The 15,770-nt window shown below is 56.9% G+C and overlaps 5 protein-coding genes across 8 annotated transcripts; all 5 read right to left on the bottom strand.

Moving 5' to 3' along the window:
* Positions 1–969: 969 nt before the first annotated feature.
* Positions 970–3,186, bottom strand: ABB37_01423 (hypothetical protein; the record flags this gene model as incomplete). Its single annotated transcript, XM_015797909.1, has 1 exon — positions 970–3,186. Exon 1 carries the CDS (start codon positions 3,022–3,024, stop codon positions 970–972), a length of 2,055 nt encoding a protein of 684 aa, XP_015663429.1. The 5' UTR covers positions 3,025–3,186.
* A 920-nt stretch (positions 3,187–4,106) lies between these two features.
* ABB37_01422 (hypothetical protein) lies at positions 4,107–4,477 on the bottom strand (the record flags this gene model as incomplete). Of its 2 annotated transcripts, none has more annotated exons than XM_015797907.1 (1): positions 4,107–4,477. In XM_015797907.1, the coding sequence occupies exon 1, from the start codon at positions 4,359–4,361 to the stop codon at positions 4,107–4,109; it is 255 nt and encodes an 84-aa protein (XP_015663427.1). In that variant the 5' UTR covers positions 4,362–4,477. The 2 variants fall into 2 exon arrangements, with proteins under 2 accessions (XP_015663427.1, XP_015663428.1); XM_015797908.1 differs by having other exon boundaries at positions 4,107–4,464.
* Positions 4,478–5,015: 538 nt separating this feature from the next.
* On the bottom strand, positions 5,016–7,582 carry ABB37_01421 (hypothetical protein; the record flags this gene model as incomplete). 3 transcript variants are annotated; one of them, XM_015797904.1, is made up of 1 exon in its annotated part: positions 5,016–7,582. In XM_015797904.1, the coding sequence occupies exon 1, from the start codon at positions 7,179–7,181 to the stop codon at positions 5,016–5,018; it is 2,166 nt and encodes a 721-aa protein (XP_015663424.1). In that variant the 5' UTR covers positions 7,182–7,582. The 3 variants fall into 3 exon arrangements, with proteins under 3 accessions (XP_015663424.1, XP_015663425.1, XP_015663426.1); XM_015797905.1 differs by having other exon boundaries at positions 5,016–7,407; XM_015797906.1 differs by having other exon boundaries at positions 5,016–7,394.
* Positions 7,583–7,986: 404 nt separating this feature from the next.
* On the bottom strand, positions 7,987–11,631 carry ABB37_01420 (hypothetical protein; the record flags this gene model as incomplete). Its single annotated transcript, XM_015797903.1, has 1 exon — positions 7,987–11,631. The coding sequence occupies exon 1, from the start codon at positions 11,212–11,214 to the stop codon at positions 7,987–7,989; it is 3,228 nt and encodes a 1,075-aa protein (XP_015663423.1). The 5' UTR covers positions 11,215–11,631.
* A 709-nt stretch (positions 11,632–12,340) lies between these two features.
* On the bottom strand, positions 12,341–15,553 carry ABB37_01419 (hypothetical protein; the record flags this gene model as incomplete). Its single annotated transcript, XM_015797902.1, has 1 exon — positions 12,341–15,553. The coding sequence occupies exon 1, from the start codon at positions 14,762–14,764 to the stop codon at positions 12,341–12,343; it is 2,424 nt and encodes an 807-aa protein (XP_015663422.1). The 5' UTR covers positions 14,765–15,553.
* Between the last annotated feature and the right edge of the window lie 217 nt (positions 15,554–15,770).

Genomic DNA, 15,770 nt, shown 5'->3' with positions numbered 1-15,770 from the left:
AACGATGTTGGTGCTTTACACAAAACTATCGAAATAAGGACGAAAAAGAAGAACCAACCAGATACGAAAGACGAAGAAACCGCAGCGGTTTCATGGAGCGAATAAATATGTAAAAAGGAGGAGACACGAAGCTTCATGGCGTTCATGCACAGTGTTGGTCGTCACGCATTGCCGTGAAATAGCTGTCGCCGCAACACAGGTGCAGACCCTTCAGAAACCCAAAGAACGGAGAGAACAAAAAGACTTTCCTTCTCGACGCGAGAGAAGGAGTGGCTCACGATAGCCACGGCAGGAGACGTAATGAGAAAGAAATAAGAAGAGAAAAAAAACACCCACACCACACCACACCCCACACACACACACACCTCACTCATTTGACCAGTAAACGCTGCATACATGTATATATATATATATATGTATATATATATAAACATCGAAAAGAAAAGTAGAGGAAAGAAAAGGAAAGGAAAAACAGTACAAGAGAGAAAAGGAAAGAAAGAAACAGCAGCGAAGTAACCCGACACACTCTCAACATGAAGATGGTACAAAGCAATGATGGATGGCAACGCTTTCAAGGGCCGAAAGTGAAGATCGTCAGCGTCAAAGGAGAGAATAAGAAGAAAAGGTTTGCTTGCGCCAGGCAGCATACACACGGAACGGTCAATAACCTTAAGCTGAAGAATAGAGAAAAAGAAGACCGAAAGCGGCGGATAAAAAAAAAACAAGAAAGATGAGGAGTTCCGTTTCATCACCGCAGCGCCACCGCAAGTGAGGACGAAGGGAAATGCGGAGGCGGAAGCCCGCAAAAGGCATCTCACGGGCCAGCAACAAAATGCGAAGAAAACAGGCAACAACAGCTCGCCAAGAGATGTGTTTGCATAGACCCGTATAGGAGATAGTAGAAGGTGCTCCACGACGTGAGACAAGCAGAGAAAAAAAAAAGGGAACACAAAAGTTTGATTGTTTTCCTTACAGCTTGAATCCACACTCAGTGCAGAACTTTTGCGCGTCGGAGGAAACCCTCGCACCACAGCCACCGCAGAACTTCGCCTTGTCAGGTGCGGAGGACGAAGTGCCGTTCGTCTGATCCGGCAGAACAGGTGGAGTTGGCGCCTTGGATGGCTGAGGCGACGCCGCGGCACGGGTCGCTGCAGTTGCGACCGTGGAAGTCGAGCCGGGTGCGGACTTAGCGTGCTTCGTCGTCGTTGATGCTGGGGCAGAAGCACGCCGGTTCTTCGTCAGCGCACCCCTGCTCGACGGCGGTTTATTACGCTCCACGCAGCACCCCTCGTGTTTCTGAATCCGCTCCGGCACAAAGGTGCGCCCGCAATACTTGCACGGCACGAGCGTCGACTGCTCCGACACCAGCTGCTGCTTCAGCCGCGACTCCACATTCCTAAAGCGCGAAATATTATTGAGGGGGATCTTCTTGGGGGTCCATTTCTGATCCTCTTCGTTGATGCTGTTCTGCGCGTTGTCTACAGGCTCCGCAGTACACTCCACCACGTTGCCCATGGGTCTGTGCGAGCCCACCACCGGCGCACTCTCCAGCTCGTCCTCATCTGAATGCATGTCCACCTCCACTTCCTCGCACCGTTCGCTCACCAGCTCCGGCATCGGTCGGGTGCGCGACGCACTGGCCGACCCTTGCTTTCGTGGCCGACTGCCCGCCGCATGCTCGCGACCTCGGCTCTGCGACAGCGAGTACGTCACGCTGATATTGTTGCTGCTGACGTTGTCGGTGTGCTGCTCCTCCGACACAGTGGTGCCCAACGCTGACACCGTGCTCGGCTCCATCGACGCAGGCCGATTCGGCGCCGAGGATCCGCTCATTTCAGGGTCACCGCGCAGAATCGCGACGGAGGACAGACAGCGCTCCGTGTCGGCGCGTGGCGACGGCGGCTTCACCTCTTCTACGTCCACGTCTTCCACCACCGCTACGTCACGCGGCTCCGCCTCCTCCGCCGCATCCTCGCTGGCAGCACGCCGCGGCGCAACACTGTTGTTACTGTTTGGTACACTCTGCACTCGCTTCGGCGTCGTTGTCGACGGCGCCTTCGGCGGTGCGCTGTCCGCGTCGACGTCCTCAGGAACCACGTAGCTGCCACGTGCGTGAATGACCGCGTCGCCGCCGCTGCCGGTGCGTGGCGGTACGCTGTCCGGACCGGCGCTGGTGGGAGCACCGTTGGCGCGCGCGACGCGGACCGGGTGATCCGGCGTCTTCGATGCCGCTGCTGCTGCTGCTGTCGGGGATACAGAAGTGGCCGCCTCGTTCATTGGAGTGACGGTCGCGGGTGTGTCGGCGGTGTTGCTGCCCGCGCCGGTCGACGCACGCCGAACGGGACGGGCGGTATTTCCGGGCTTGCAGCTGTGCAGATGCACCTGCAGGCGGTCCGGCAGGAACGTGCGGCCGCAGTTCGGGCACGGCGCCAGTGCCGTCTCGTTGTAGGCGTCCATTTGAACTTGATTGTAGAGTTCGATCTCGTTTGTGACACGGCTATTTGCCTTGCCCGACAACCTCGACGCACCGGGGTGCCCGCCAGTGGTGCCCGCCGCCGCTGCTGCGCTGGCGACGCGCGTCTTCATCATCTTCTCATGCTCCTCCGGCGACAGCGGTTTTGGTCCGCGGACGGTGGGGTCACCACGCTCCCACTCGATCATCTTCTTGAGATAGCACTGCGGGCGGTGGATGTCAATGCTGGCCGTGCCAAACTGGCGTCCACACAGGTAGCAAATGACGAAGTTGGGTGCCTGCCCGCCGCCACGACGATGTGCCTTGCTACTCTTGGGTCCTTTACTCCTCGAGCTCGGCTCCTCTGGCTTGCGAGTCCTACGGTCCTTCTCGAGAATCTCCTGCAGTCCGCGAGTGACGATGAGGCCGCTGCCTTCTTCGGTGCGACCGCCACCTACCCGTTTCGTAGCTGAGGACGGCGTCGCAGCGCTGGAGCCACTTTTGCGACTGGAGGACAGGGCATTGCTGCTGAGTCCTCCAGGACTGGAGGCGGGGCGACGGGGGGTGCTCATCGGGCAGACGCGTCTTACACCACTCTGTTATCCTTTGCCTGCTTATGTGGTTGTTGTTTCTCTGGTCGCTCTCCGGTGTGAAGCACACATATACAAACACAGAGTGAGAAGAGGGGGAGGAAGAAAAATACTCCGCTGTTTGCGCGTGTGATGCGGAAAGCTGTGAGGTGCATCAAGAAAGATACAGCAGCACGAAGGGACAGATATGAAAGAAAGAAATGAGTGGGACTTGCTGAATTTGAAAAGCGAGTCAGATGCGACGGAACAGAGCGCCGCTCGAGTGGCGAAGCGATTTTCATGAACAAATGGAAGGGCACGTTGTCCAGAAATGCCTTTTGAGGTCACTAAAAAGAAGAAACGCCAACGTCTGTGCCGTGCGATGTACTTCGTTGACAAACAACGCAGCGATCTCGCGGCGAAGGAAGACAAGACCACGGAAACGTGGCCACGAGAGCTGCCTCGTGCATGTTACACCCACTCGGGCAGTAAGAATCTCCTTTCTTCTTCTTCTAGGAAAACGCTGTCTCTCTCTTTCTGAGGGAGATGTGTAGCTACCTTCCACAGAAAAAAAAAACACAGAAGAAAGGAATTCGTAGCGCTACGAGACACACACAAGACAAAAACCGACATGCACAACCAAAACAAAGAAGGAAACTACAAAAGTCGACTGCCGAGAAATAACAGTAAAAACGCAATGATGCTAAAAGAAAAATCGTTTGTGAATATATATATATATATATACTTGCTTAACGGAATGTTTTGGTTTCGTCTTGCTCAACAGGGAAAAAAGGAAAATGAGGAGAAACAGAATGCACTGATAGAGATGGACAAGGCAAAAACCCGACAGCAAAGAAGAACCAGTTGAACCCACTTTTCTTTCTTTTCTTCAAACGTGTACGTACGCAGAGAATTGCAAGAGTCGAGCAAGGCGCACGACTGGAGATGCAGTGCTCTGCTAAGGAGTTGATCCATCTGTCGCCCCCCCTCACGGACTCGTCGGCGAACACACAGGAAATCCCTCGAAGAAGAAAGAGACGAAGAAACGTGGCAGCAGCAAGAAGAGAGCGCTAGCACGCTACTCCCTACTTCTTCTTTTTTTGCAGGTGTTTCGGCACGTACGGAGGAGCACCGCCCATCTCGATGGTCTCCATCTCCACCTCCCCGAAAACGTGCGGGCGCAGGTGCTTTGGCAGCTCGTCGTAATACTCAAGCACGTTCGCAGCAGCGCTGCTGACTATGGCGGCAGCGGCAGCGTATGGCTTCCCTCCATTCTTCGCAATCGCGTGCGTAAAGCGGATGGAGGGGGTGTGTAGGAAACGCTGAGAATAACGGAGCATTGCTTTGCGTTCCAAATGTGCTAAGTCGTAATAAAACAGAAGTTTTATAATAAAGGTGTCGGGTAAAAGAAAAAAAGGAGACAGCGGCACTGTTTATATAGCTTTGAAGAGGTGCTGTCGATGCAGGAGAAAACAAAAAGGAGAAAGAAGGCGCGAGTTAGACAAAAGTACATGATCACGGGTTATCACTTCTTAGTATTCGACCATCTCTTCGAAGAGGGGGGGGAGGGAGGGGATTTCCCGTTGAACGTTTAAAGTGCATATATGAGGAAAAAATCCGTGAAAAGCAACAGGAGGAGCCGCAAGCTCCCCGAGGTGGATCCACAGGAAGCGCTCTTCATCTTTCCATCTCCTCCACAACCTGCACCTCATCGTCTCTGCACTCCCGCCAGTGAGCCTTCCCGGCGTGCGCGTGCGTTGTAGCGTCACTTACAGCTTTTTGATATGGAGAGGAATTGAAATCGATCTGCATCGTTATAATGAATGTGTGAAGAAAGCCGGGCACAGACGCATGTAATTCCTTTAAAAAGGAAAGAGAAAGAAGATGTCTTTTCCAGTTGGGCACTTCGCAGAGCTAAGCATGCGTATCAGTGAAAAACACACTAGTGTTCCGTTTCTTTTCCTTTAAACGCGCATCAAGACGATCAAAGACTCTCACCGCTGAATTGTACCCAACGTCAAATCCACCTGCGCAAAGGCGACGTACGACGAAGAGAGCGGATCGACGTCAATTATACCTGCACGTACTCGAACCACCGTGCGACAAGAGACTGCCATCTGCACAATCGATGCGACACGCGCACTCAGCTTCTCCGTCTTCATGTTGGCGGTGCACGAGTAGAGGCACAAACGCACTGGCATCGTGAGAGATGCCGTCAAAGCCGCCTCCACGTCAGCCGTTCCCGTTGCGTCACTGCTGCTGTCGCTTACCGAGACGAGCACGTGTTGCGGAACGGTGCGAAGCGCATGATTCTCCTGCATGTTTTCACTTGCCCGGCGTGGCTCCGTTAAACTTGAAAATACAGTCGCTTCGCAAGACAAGGACTGAAGAGCTGCATCAAGGATCCGTTGACCGGCAAACGCGCCAATATCCTCCGCACTCGCACCTGCTGTTAAAGAGCTGTGCACCGGACGTATTTCGATGCTGAGCGGCGTCTGCACCTCAATTACCTTCGGTGTGCGCAGAGAATCTTTGGTCGCGGTGGGACTCAAGCACACCCTGTCCTCCATCTCTTCCAGAAGCAGCGACATCAACGCTGAGCAGCACATATCCAGGGCGGCTGGGTGGCGCCAGAAAGTGGGCACCCACGGAAGTGCGTTGGGTGAATGACGCAACGGCGGCGGCTGCGCACGTGCGGGGTTCTCCGCCTCTTTTCCATCCCCGAGCGTCAGCCAGGTATGTGGCACGGCAGAAAAGGCGGCGTGGTATGGCGAGAGACGTGCCTGCAACTCTTTCTCGAGCGGCTCGCACCAGCATCGAACGTGGAGCGCCGACGAGGCGTCCCGCAACTGCGTGATCTTGGTGCACGAGTCGGGCTCCTTAACAGTCGATGATCCCCCGCAGTTGCCGTGTTGCAGCTGCTCGATGGAACCGGCGCGATTCAACGTGGGATACAGCACATGCACACACGCTTCTGGTGCCCCTGTCGGTGAGTGCACAAGTGAACTTTCTCCTAGGATGCAAACGAGGACTTCGACGTCAGCCAAAAGCGGTGCTGCCGAAGTGACGACACCCACCAGCTGCTGCTCCTCCGCGGAGAGGAGATCGGCAGGATGGGCGGAACCACACAACGGGCTCTGCATGCCCAGCACACTCAAATCGCGCTCTACCACCAACACCACATGCAGCGATGAGGACGCTGTTGCCGCTGAAAGAGTTGTGGTGGTGTTTGGCTGGGAAATAAAAACGCCGTGCAGTCGGTCTTGCATCGATGTGGGCAGTTTCGCTGCCCAGCGCTGAAGAAATGAAACAAGCCGCTTCTGCTCGAGCGTCTCCAGCAGGCAATCGCTTCGACGATCAGCAGCACCGTCCATCGCAGCGGAGCCACTTTCGTTACTTGTTATCGCTCCTTCGCGGAGTAGATGAATCACAGCGCGATCGTGAATCGTACAGAGATGGATGTCGCGTCGAGACAGCTCAGTGGCCGCGGCTATCGCGGTGCCGGTACCTCCCTGTTGCAGCCGTCGGCAGAACTGAAGCTGCAGGGCTTGAAGACGATTCGACGGTACTGGAGTTGCCAACGGCGCCAAGAAAGAAATGCAGCTCATCATTTGGGTGTAGATGTGCGGTGAGACGTGCGGAGTCCTGCCATCTTTACGGTCGTCGCCCTCCTTCGCAGGCTCCTCGGTGGCACTGGACAGGGCAGCCGACCAGCAGTTCCGCACCGCACCCGTCAGCGACGTCCGCCACGCTCGCTGCTTTGCGCTTTTGGACTGCTGTCGCTCCTGCAGCGCCATCCACGGGCACTGCGCACACGTCAGAGCACTGGCACGTCGACAAGGTAACACAGGTAGCGACACAGAGTGACCAAAGCTGGCTGCTGCGGGCACGCGTTGGCCATCGCGCATCACTATCGTGTACTGCTCCGGCGAAGGAAGTTGGTGTGCGGTGCGCACCCACGCTGCCACGGAGGCGCGCGTGCGTAAGACGGTGCCGGGGGTAATGCCAGTCAGTGTGACGCGGTGACGCGTGTGTGAAGGTGACGACTGCTGCGGTGCTTTTGTCGCTTTTTCCGTACTTGTATTCTCATTAAAAGAAGATTTCGCCTCGCGCATGTCACGCTGCGTGACCAGCACACACGAGCACCCAAGCGGCTCCATTGTCTCCGCGATAACGTAGGCGCCGCACGTGTGAGATGCAGTGGGGACTTTACGACCGTGAGAGGTGACTCGAGATGCGGCCGCGGTACCGCGTCGCCGCAGCTGCTGCTTTACCCATTCTAATCGCATGTCTCGCAAAACATGACCGCCACGGAGAGACAGAGAGAGAGAAAGAGACAGAGCTCAGTGCTCGGTTGAATCTTCTGTCCTTCTTTTGATGAGCTCTTGAACGATTCGGAGGGAAGGAACAGAGAGAGGAATAGTTGGGCGTCCAGCGAGAAAAACGTGGCCGACAGTATCTTACGCTTGAAACGTGTGCGTTCGGCAAATCGTCGCTTTCATGCAACAAAAAAAAGGGGAGGACAACAATCACCTACGCGGTCTTCGCCAAATGTGCACCTTGCGCCGCTGTTCTTGGAGAGAGAGAGAGAGAGAGAGAGAGGAGGCAAAACGCTGATTCCTCTCCCTTGCGACTCCCTCTGCGACCCTTGCGAATGTACTGTAGATCAATTCTACAGAGATACTCTCGCTTAAGAGAAGAGGTAAGACGCAATAGTCCGTTCCACGTCGAGAAAACCCTTCATGAATTCGTTCAACAGAAGTTAAGAAGTACTAGAAAAAAAAGAGGGGGTAATCTATCGGTCACGTGCCTTCTATTACGTGGTGCGCGCGTGCCGTATCTATGTGTGTTTGTGTTGCAGTAGAAAAAGAAAAAAAAATACATCACATATACCGTCACCGAAGTCCAAAAAGCAATTTCAGGGTGTGTATGTATGTGTGTGTGTGTTCTCCCCTTTCTCACACCCTAGTCGCTGTCCGACGAATCCTCAAAGCTGTCATCGCTGTACTCGGCGCCTCTCTTCGGCGTCACCGACTTCGGCACCGGCACAGAAGCAGCAGAAGACACAGAAAGCGAGGTACTGCGCGGAGGTACGCTGGAACGCCTCTTAGGAGAGCTTGAGCTGCTCGAGTCGCTGTCACTACTACTGCTGTCACTGCTGCTGCTGCTGCTGCTGCTGCTGTCACTGCTGCTAGTGCTCGAACTCTTCCCGGACACTTTCTGTGAACTCTTTCCTTGGGCACTAGCCGGGCTGTGCGGTGCGTCTGCCCCATCGCCGGTCGTTGGCTTCGCGCCTTGCTCCGCTGTGGCCTCTTCTGGACTGCCAGCAGTGGCTTCAGCGGCGTCGCCTGTCTCCGTACTTCCTGCGCCACTTGCCGAAGCGGCCAAAATAGTTTTGATGGTAGCCCCGTCAAGCCCGGTATCCTGCAGGGATTTCAAGATGCTCTGCTCCACCGCCGCACGAGCCTTTGACTCCTCGTGCAGGTGCACCGGCTCCGCAAACACGGGCGGCATCTGCGCCACCCGCCTCTTCATCTCCGTCAGTCGCTCCTCAGCGGCTTTCTCGTTCTCCTTCATAGACGCACGCAGCGCCTGCACCTTGGACTTGATCGTCAGCTCATGCTCGAGGTGGTGATCGGTGATATAGCCTGCCAGACGCTGGCGCACCTCGCGCCGCCGATGCGCGACGGCCTTCCAGTATTGCTCGTCCTCCTCCGCGACCTTATCCTCATCCTTCGATTGCTTTACGTAGGTGGAGTAGATGGCCTCGGTGCGGAGCGCGTGCCCACGCGTCCCACGCGCGGCGCTGCTGGGGGACTGCCGTGGCTGTCGAGTTGCGTTGTGCGACGGCGGCGATGGACCCCGCTGGGCGGCTGTGTTCGTTGCCGCCGCAGCTCCGGCCGCATCCGTAGATAAGGTGGCGGTGGCAGTGCTGGGAGCTTTTTTAGCGCGAGAAGTCGGCCGCTGGCGTGCCGGCGTCCCGACGCTACGAACGCTGCGTGTGGGCCGGCGCCCCACGACCTTCTCCGCCTTTGCACTCCGCGTCAAGTCGAAGGGCCTCGGCGTGGTAGTGGGGTGTGCCTTCTTCTTCTCCGCCAGCTCCGCTTTGTTCTTGGCCCACAAGGCCTCGAAGTTCGGCACGCCGGGCTTCACGTGGGGCTTGAAGGTCAGCTGCGGGTTGAAGCGGCGCCACACGGCCTCTCTCCCCTCCTGCGCGTTGTGGGGCGGCGTCGCAGCTGCCGCCGTCGCCGTTGCTGGCGGAATCGCACCTGGAGCACCGGCGGGCGCGGAGGCGGCAGCTGGACTCGCAGCGACGGTGCTGCTGGTGGCAACGGCAGAAGTTTGGAGAGCCAGTGGAGCACCCGACGGGGGAAGCGATGGCGGAGGAAGAGGAGGAATGGAGTTGGGTGGTGCGGTGGCCGTGGAGGCTGGCGGAGATTTCGACATGGCCATTGTCGACGTGGCACTTTCATGGATCTGCGTGCGCATCGACGCGGATGGCGACGGCGGCGCAGCGGTGGGAGGCGGCAACGTTGCAATCGCCTCCTGCGGCACCGGAAACGCGGGCGAGGCGAGGGAAGACGGAACGATCGAAATCATCGGTGATGCGGAGGACGGCGACCACGCACCAGCACCAACAGTAGCAGCAGTAGCCGGCGGTTGTTGTGGGGGTGGAACTGCAGGCACCGCAGATGCTGCACCGCCTCCCCCGAGACCCAGCGGGGTCGCGACGACGTTGGAGCTGCTGAGCAGCGAAAAGGACTGGTGGGGTCCGAGGGAGAGCGGGGCCACTGCGCCAGGCGGAAGCCGTGGTACGGGCGTTGGTATGGGGGTTGGGGCGGGCACAGCGGGTAGCTGCGGCGGAGGCAGCGGCACGCTTACGCCGGGAGGAGGAAGAGGCACCGGCGCTGGGACCGGCGCAGCCGGCGGTGGTGCCATCAGGGAAGCAGAATTTGCAGCCGTTGACGACGGCGGCAGCCCGAGCGGAGAGGCGGAGGGAGCCGTCCCCGCCGTCGTTGCTGCCGTTGGAGGAGGAACTGCAGGCACGACTCCTTGCACTTCTGCCGCAGTGGTAGCGGCTGCGTTGGCCGGATGAATCGCCTGCCCAATACCGTAGCACGGCCCACCACCAACACCAACGCCACCACCCGCAGCCAGCAGCAGCAGCGCCTCGTTCACACCTGCCGCTGCGTCGTAGCATCGGCGAGGTGTGGGGCTGGTGAGCAGCGGCAGGACCTGACGGACCTCTTCATCGACCTCCACTTTCCGCACCGCAGCTTTGTATTTGAGGCGCTCCCTCCGCACCCGCTCGTGATCGCTGAGCGCAGGCCACAACTTCATTTTGACCTCGAGCGGCACTGCATGGACGTGGTGCACGGCACAGCCACTTCGCGCATCGGCACTCTGCGCACGACGACGCTGCTGCTCACGCTTCGTGACCGGCTTCCCATCGGGTCCGTACACAACGCCCATGAGCTCCTCGCGTGTCTTGCGCAAGCTCTGCGCAGAGAGCCGAACGTACTCAGCCTCCTCCTTCGCCAACCGGGCGCGCTCACGCGACATGAGCTCGATGGCCGCCTTGCGCTGACACCACTCCTCCACCATCAGTGCATACTTGTTCATGAAAGTGGAAGGTGGCACCGGCTTCGCCTTCAGAGGATTGCGACGTCGCTCCTCCAGCGCCGCTTCTCGTGAGCGGCGGTCGTCCTCAGCGCGCTGCTCGCGTATCCGCTGCGGCTTCATTAGTTCACGCGACTCGAAGGCGAAGGGCTGCACGTGCTTCATCCTCGACTCCCGCCGCTCCTTGTATCCTTGGTAATCGCCTACGGAGTTGAAGTACTGACTCATGGAGGCGCGCGCGTACTCCTCGTACTTCTTCTTTAGCGATTCGAGCTCGGCTAAACGATCCTGGTACGACCACTGAGCTCGTCCTAAAACTTGGGCCGCAGCGCTGTTGGCTACTGTTGCAGTAGGATCGTTTGGTGGTATCACCGTACTGTTGACATCTGCAGTGTCTGTCCCTTGGACGCTGAGCTCCTGCGCGCACCGTCGCTGCGCAGAAACCTGCGCGTGGCCGTGAAGGATGTTGGCGGCCTCGAAGGAGGTGCCGAGCGCAGTGTGGCCCAGGAGTTGCTCGAGCCGATGCTGCTCTTCCCGCAGAGCATGCAGCTGCACAGCCATCGACTCCTCCATTGCTCGCAAATCGGAGTTGAAACTTGATGTATAGGATCTAATCTATCGTCAACTATTCTAACTTCTTTTTTTATCTTTGTTGAAACACCACTGCTTTCAGCGAAGTCAAATCCGCCACCTCCGCCTTAAATCGCAGCGATTGACTGTGCAAAGATCGCAGCGTTAGCTGTTGCGCTGGTTTTATGTATTTTCTACTTGTGTGTGTGTGTGTGTGTGTTCGTGTTTGCCAACGCCCCCCTGGCTGCTGCACACAATGAAAAAAAAGACGAAGCGGTATTTCTGCCCTGCAGTCTGCGCAACACACGACAGAGCAGCAGACGTCGCGTACGAGAATCACACAAAGCCCGTGTATGAGTAGTGTGTTTTGGCACCCGGCGACGATGCAAACGCAGGGGCGGTGTGTTAGCCAGGACCTCTGACCAGTGTACGGAAACAAATAGAGCAGGAGTGCGAGACAGTGAAAGCGGCAGTCGTCAGCTGCACGTAATGTGTCATGGAATATACAGCAGCGTAGAAGAAAACACCTCAGCGATGCAACGCATTCGAAAGGGACAGGAAACGTCGCTGCACACGCCCACTCACGCAGCAAAAACATGCGACGATAAAAACCTTTCCGCAACGCCGCTTCGGCTCTATTCCCAAATTTAACACCGCCGGCTTCGGCACACTTATCTTGCTCCATCTCCTGAAGAACAGATAAAAATATATAATGTCCGTTTGGTCAAATTATTTTGGCAGCAGAAAGTGGCAGGTTAGGCAAGCAATCAGGTGTTGCTTAAACACACCGCGCATTCCGAGCAATAAAAGAATGCGTATATAATTGAGCTCAATGAACCAAGTACGCACGCAAATAGTCGTTGTTGAATATAGAAAACGAGTGCTTGCAATCGTTGCTTTTACGTTACAGAACTCTTCCTTTCTCGCCGGTAGCACCGGTGTGTGTGTGTTTGTGTGTATCGCCCGTTGTGGCGATGCCAGACCACAAAGAAGAAGCGTAATGAGCTCACACCTGAGCCAAAAAGAGGAGGAAGCAGAGAGCTACGTCTATTGTTGATATGGCTGCTTTGAAATCAAAGAGAACATGAAAGATGAAAGCGAAGATATTCTCGTGTCGGTACTGAAGTCGTTAGTCCACCACAATGCGAATCTCGACTTCGCGGCGATATCTCACTCCGCCGTACACCACCATGCCGGCACCTAGCACAAGAGCAAGCGTCCCTGTCAGCGACAATACCAGCATGGCGGCCCACAGTTCAGGTTTGGACGCCGGCCAGGTGTGGAGAGCCAACAAAACGATGAGGGGAACAGTGGAAAGAGAAGCACCGATGATCATGCAGGCCGCACCAGCGATGTGATCCACGTAGAACGACACCATGTGATACGCGTACCAGCACATCAGGAAGCAGAGTCCGCCACTCAACAGAATGGCGAGGTCGGGAAACAGAGAGTAACATGGAACGAGAACCTCTGCCATGTTCTGCCGCTGCTCCGCAGGCAAATGGGTCTGGAATGCACTCGACGAGGCTCCGGTACGTCGCCTGCTCATCACATCAACAGTCTGCATCGCTGCGTCGGAGCTCAGCAAAACGTTGATCACGTAGGCGGCAATGCCTAGGGCGGCTGTCCACACAGCCAGCGAGCTCGTCAGGAGAAACTGCTGGCTCACGCGCTGGCTGATCTCGCGCAGTCGACGCGTGAAGAGGGTCCAGCAAATTCCGGACACCAGCACACTCACACCCCAGCCCATGAGCACCAACAGGCCAACTTGAAGAGAGCTGCGAGCTTCACTACTCTTGTCACTGCCGTCGTCCAAAAGCTGTTCCATTGCTCCACTCGCGGCGGCAAGCAGGGCACCCAGGCCGGCCACTACGCCACCGACGGCGTCCCAGGAAGTAATGCAATCCCCGCCCTCATCATCGCCACGGTGCAAACACTCCGCAATGAAGTGCCCCACGAGCCCGATCACCATGACGACGGCCACTGTTGAGACCATCGCGTAACCGAAGACGAGGGAGGAGGTCAGCCCGCCAATAAACAAAACTCCCAACGTCCACAGCGGAGGCAGCTGACTCCACTGATCCGGGTCTGCGAAGAAGCCCTGCTCCTCCTCGCCGTCCGGCCGCCACACGGCGACGAGGTGCAGCAGCATCCCGACGGTGCCGAATCCGGAGATGAGGAAAAACATAAAAGGAACAGATATGGCACGATCGCGCACAAGCGGCAGCCCCCGCTCGAGGTAAAGGTTGCTCAAGACGGCAAGACTGAATAAACAACCAAACACCGTCAGAAACACGTAGGCGTACCAGGGGCGGCTGTACACAACGAGAAGACGCATGTACTCATCCTCGCTGCGCGCGATGGAGATGGACTCGATCACGTTTTCAGAAAAATGAACGCTCCGGGAGGGCGACGTGGCGGAAGCCGGCCCCGCAGAATCCGCCGCTATGTCGTCGATCTGAAGCGTGGGAGGCGTGGGTGTGGGCGGGCCGCTAGATCGAGAGGCAGCAGCCGAGGAGGAGCTCCGCCGACGTGGTACGGAAAGCCGGTCTCTCTCCTGAACGTCAGAGGATCGCGCGACCCCATCACGGCGAGGCGAAGGTGATAAAAGCCTTGTCCTCTCGTTATCGTTACCGTCGTCGAGAGGGGACTCGCCGTCCCCCACATCTTCCTCCCGCCAGCCGTCACGGCCGCCGCTACTCCTACCGCTGGGACGGCGGCTGGCTGCGGCAAACAGCGCCGGACGAACCGAGCCGGCGCAGGAGAGTAGACTACCACCAGAGTAACGAAGAAGAGAAGGCACGCTGCCTGCCACGACAGCGAACGGCGACCCGTCGCCTGCCAGTGCGCGGCGCAGCGCGTTGGCACCCCCAGGTGGAGGCGGCGTACCCCGGCGTGGTCGGGCGTGTGGGGAGAGCCCTGCAGACGCTGCGGACGACGCGGGTAACGGGCCTGGCGATTGCGCTGACGCTGCTGGCTGCGCATTGACTTCGTTGTCTAGCCACTGTGTCCCGCGCAGGGTGCTGAGCCGGCGTTGATAGTGCGCCGCACGAGCGACAGGCGGCGAGGGGACCGTGGCCGCACCATCGTTAGCACTTGAGTCCGTATTGGCAGCCGAGGCATCGTTCACGCGCGATACATTCGATGCAGAAGGTGCGTTTGTTGAGGGGGAGATAGTTGCGGTCGTCGCTGCATCGGCACAGAGCACGCTGGGAGACCCAAGCGCGCTGGTCAACAAGGATCGCTCAATGTGGTAAGACGGCGCCGAACGAGCCTGAAACATCAGCCGCTGCGATACCACATCACCGCGGCGCACTCCGAGGGCGTTGCTCAGGTCGGTCAAGTTTACGCTGACGACACCGTGGTCGGAGGTGGTAAAGGCAATCGACTGCGTGCGAGTGTGGTTGTCAGCACTGGAGGCAGAGGCGTTGGTGCCGGTGCTAGCTTGGCTGTCTCGCGGGTCGCGCGAGGTGCGGCTTTGGCGTGCAGACCCGGTCGGAGCCGCCGCAGAGGGCCCATCCAGCACGTCACTGCCACGACGCCGATTCTCCATCTTTTGAAACCCGAAAAAGAAGGGATAGCTTGTCTATGCTTCGCCTATCCAGAAGAAAAAAATTGGTCGCTGAAGAGGAAGCAGTAGAATTGAAAAGAGAGAAAGCAGGCGGCGTCCAGCGTGGAAAGCGCCAACAATTCACAGTTGGCGCTGGTGATGTTGATTTGCACGGCTGAAGGAGACAAACCAAAGAGAGAGAAAGAAGAGATTCCGTGAGAAATACGATAAATGCGCCGCAGCGAAACGAGAAGCACGTGATCGAGACCTGAAATCAGAAGGAGCGCTACCTCGATAAAAGAAGGAGGAAGAAGAGAAACAAAAAAGGCTGATTGGGAAAAATCTTGAACAGCGAAAGTCCCCTAAAAAAGAAAAGGTTGATTAGAAGAGCAGGCGTTTCGTGGGCAGTAAGATGTGGCACAAAGAAAGGGAAAGACAAAAAAAAAGATACACTGAGTAGAGTTACGGAAGAAGTATTATTATGTCGCAGCCACGGAGCAGGTGGAAAAAAGAGGCGTGTTTGGCGTACGTTAACATAAATATATTTACGGGTGCCGCGAAAGGCGCAACAACGAAACCAAAACCGTACACCTACGTTGCGGGCAGGTAGCTACTTGTGTGCGGAATTGATGTCCTCACCGCCGCACCACAGCGACGCAGCAGGAGGCGCAGTTGTGAGTCGATCTCTTCCTCCCTGTACCGCAGAAGAGTTTTAAAAAAAAAAGAGAAGAAAAAAGACCTTTGGGTACGGCTAGGGACGTCAATGGCGTCGCCACGAGTCCAGCGTGTGCTTTGCAGAGAAGCCAAGAAGTTTTTAGAAGGTTTGGCGGGCAAAGGAGCGAGAAGATTGAGAAACGTGTTCAACGAAAGAGAGAACACCTTCACAAGAACGAGAAACGAGAGATGTGCAGGGAGAGAGAGGCCTCACTCAGACTTCGCGCCGCAGATAAAGCACCGCCGCAGGATGTGCAATAGGAACACTAATATGAGAAACCTCAAAAGGAAAAGG

The sequence above is a fragment of the Leptomonas pyrrhocoris genome (assembly GCF_001293395.1).
Source record: "Leptomonas pyrrhocoris isolate H10 chromosome Unknown, whole genome shotgun sequence".
NCBI classification, from domain to species: Eukaryota; Euglenozoa; class Kinetoplastea; order Trypanosomatida; family Trypanosomatidae; genus Leptomonas; species Leptomonas pyrrhocoris.
Note: the sequence above shows the minus strand (reverse complement) of the source record. Positions and strands in the feature narration are given on the sequence as shown.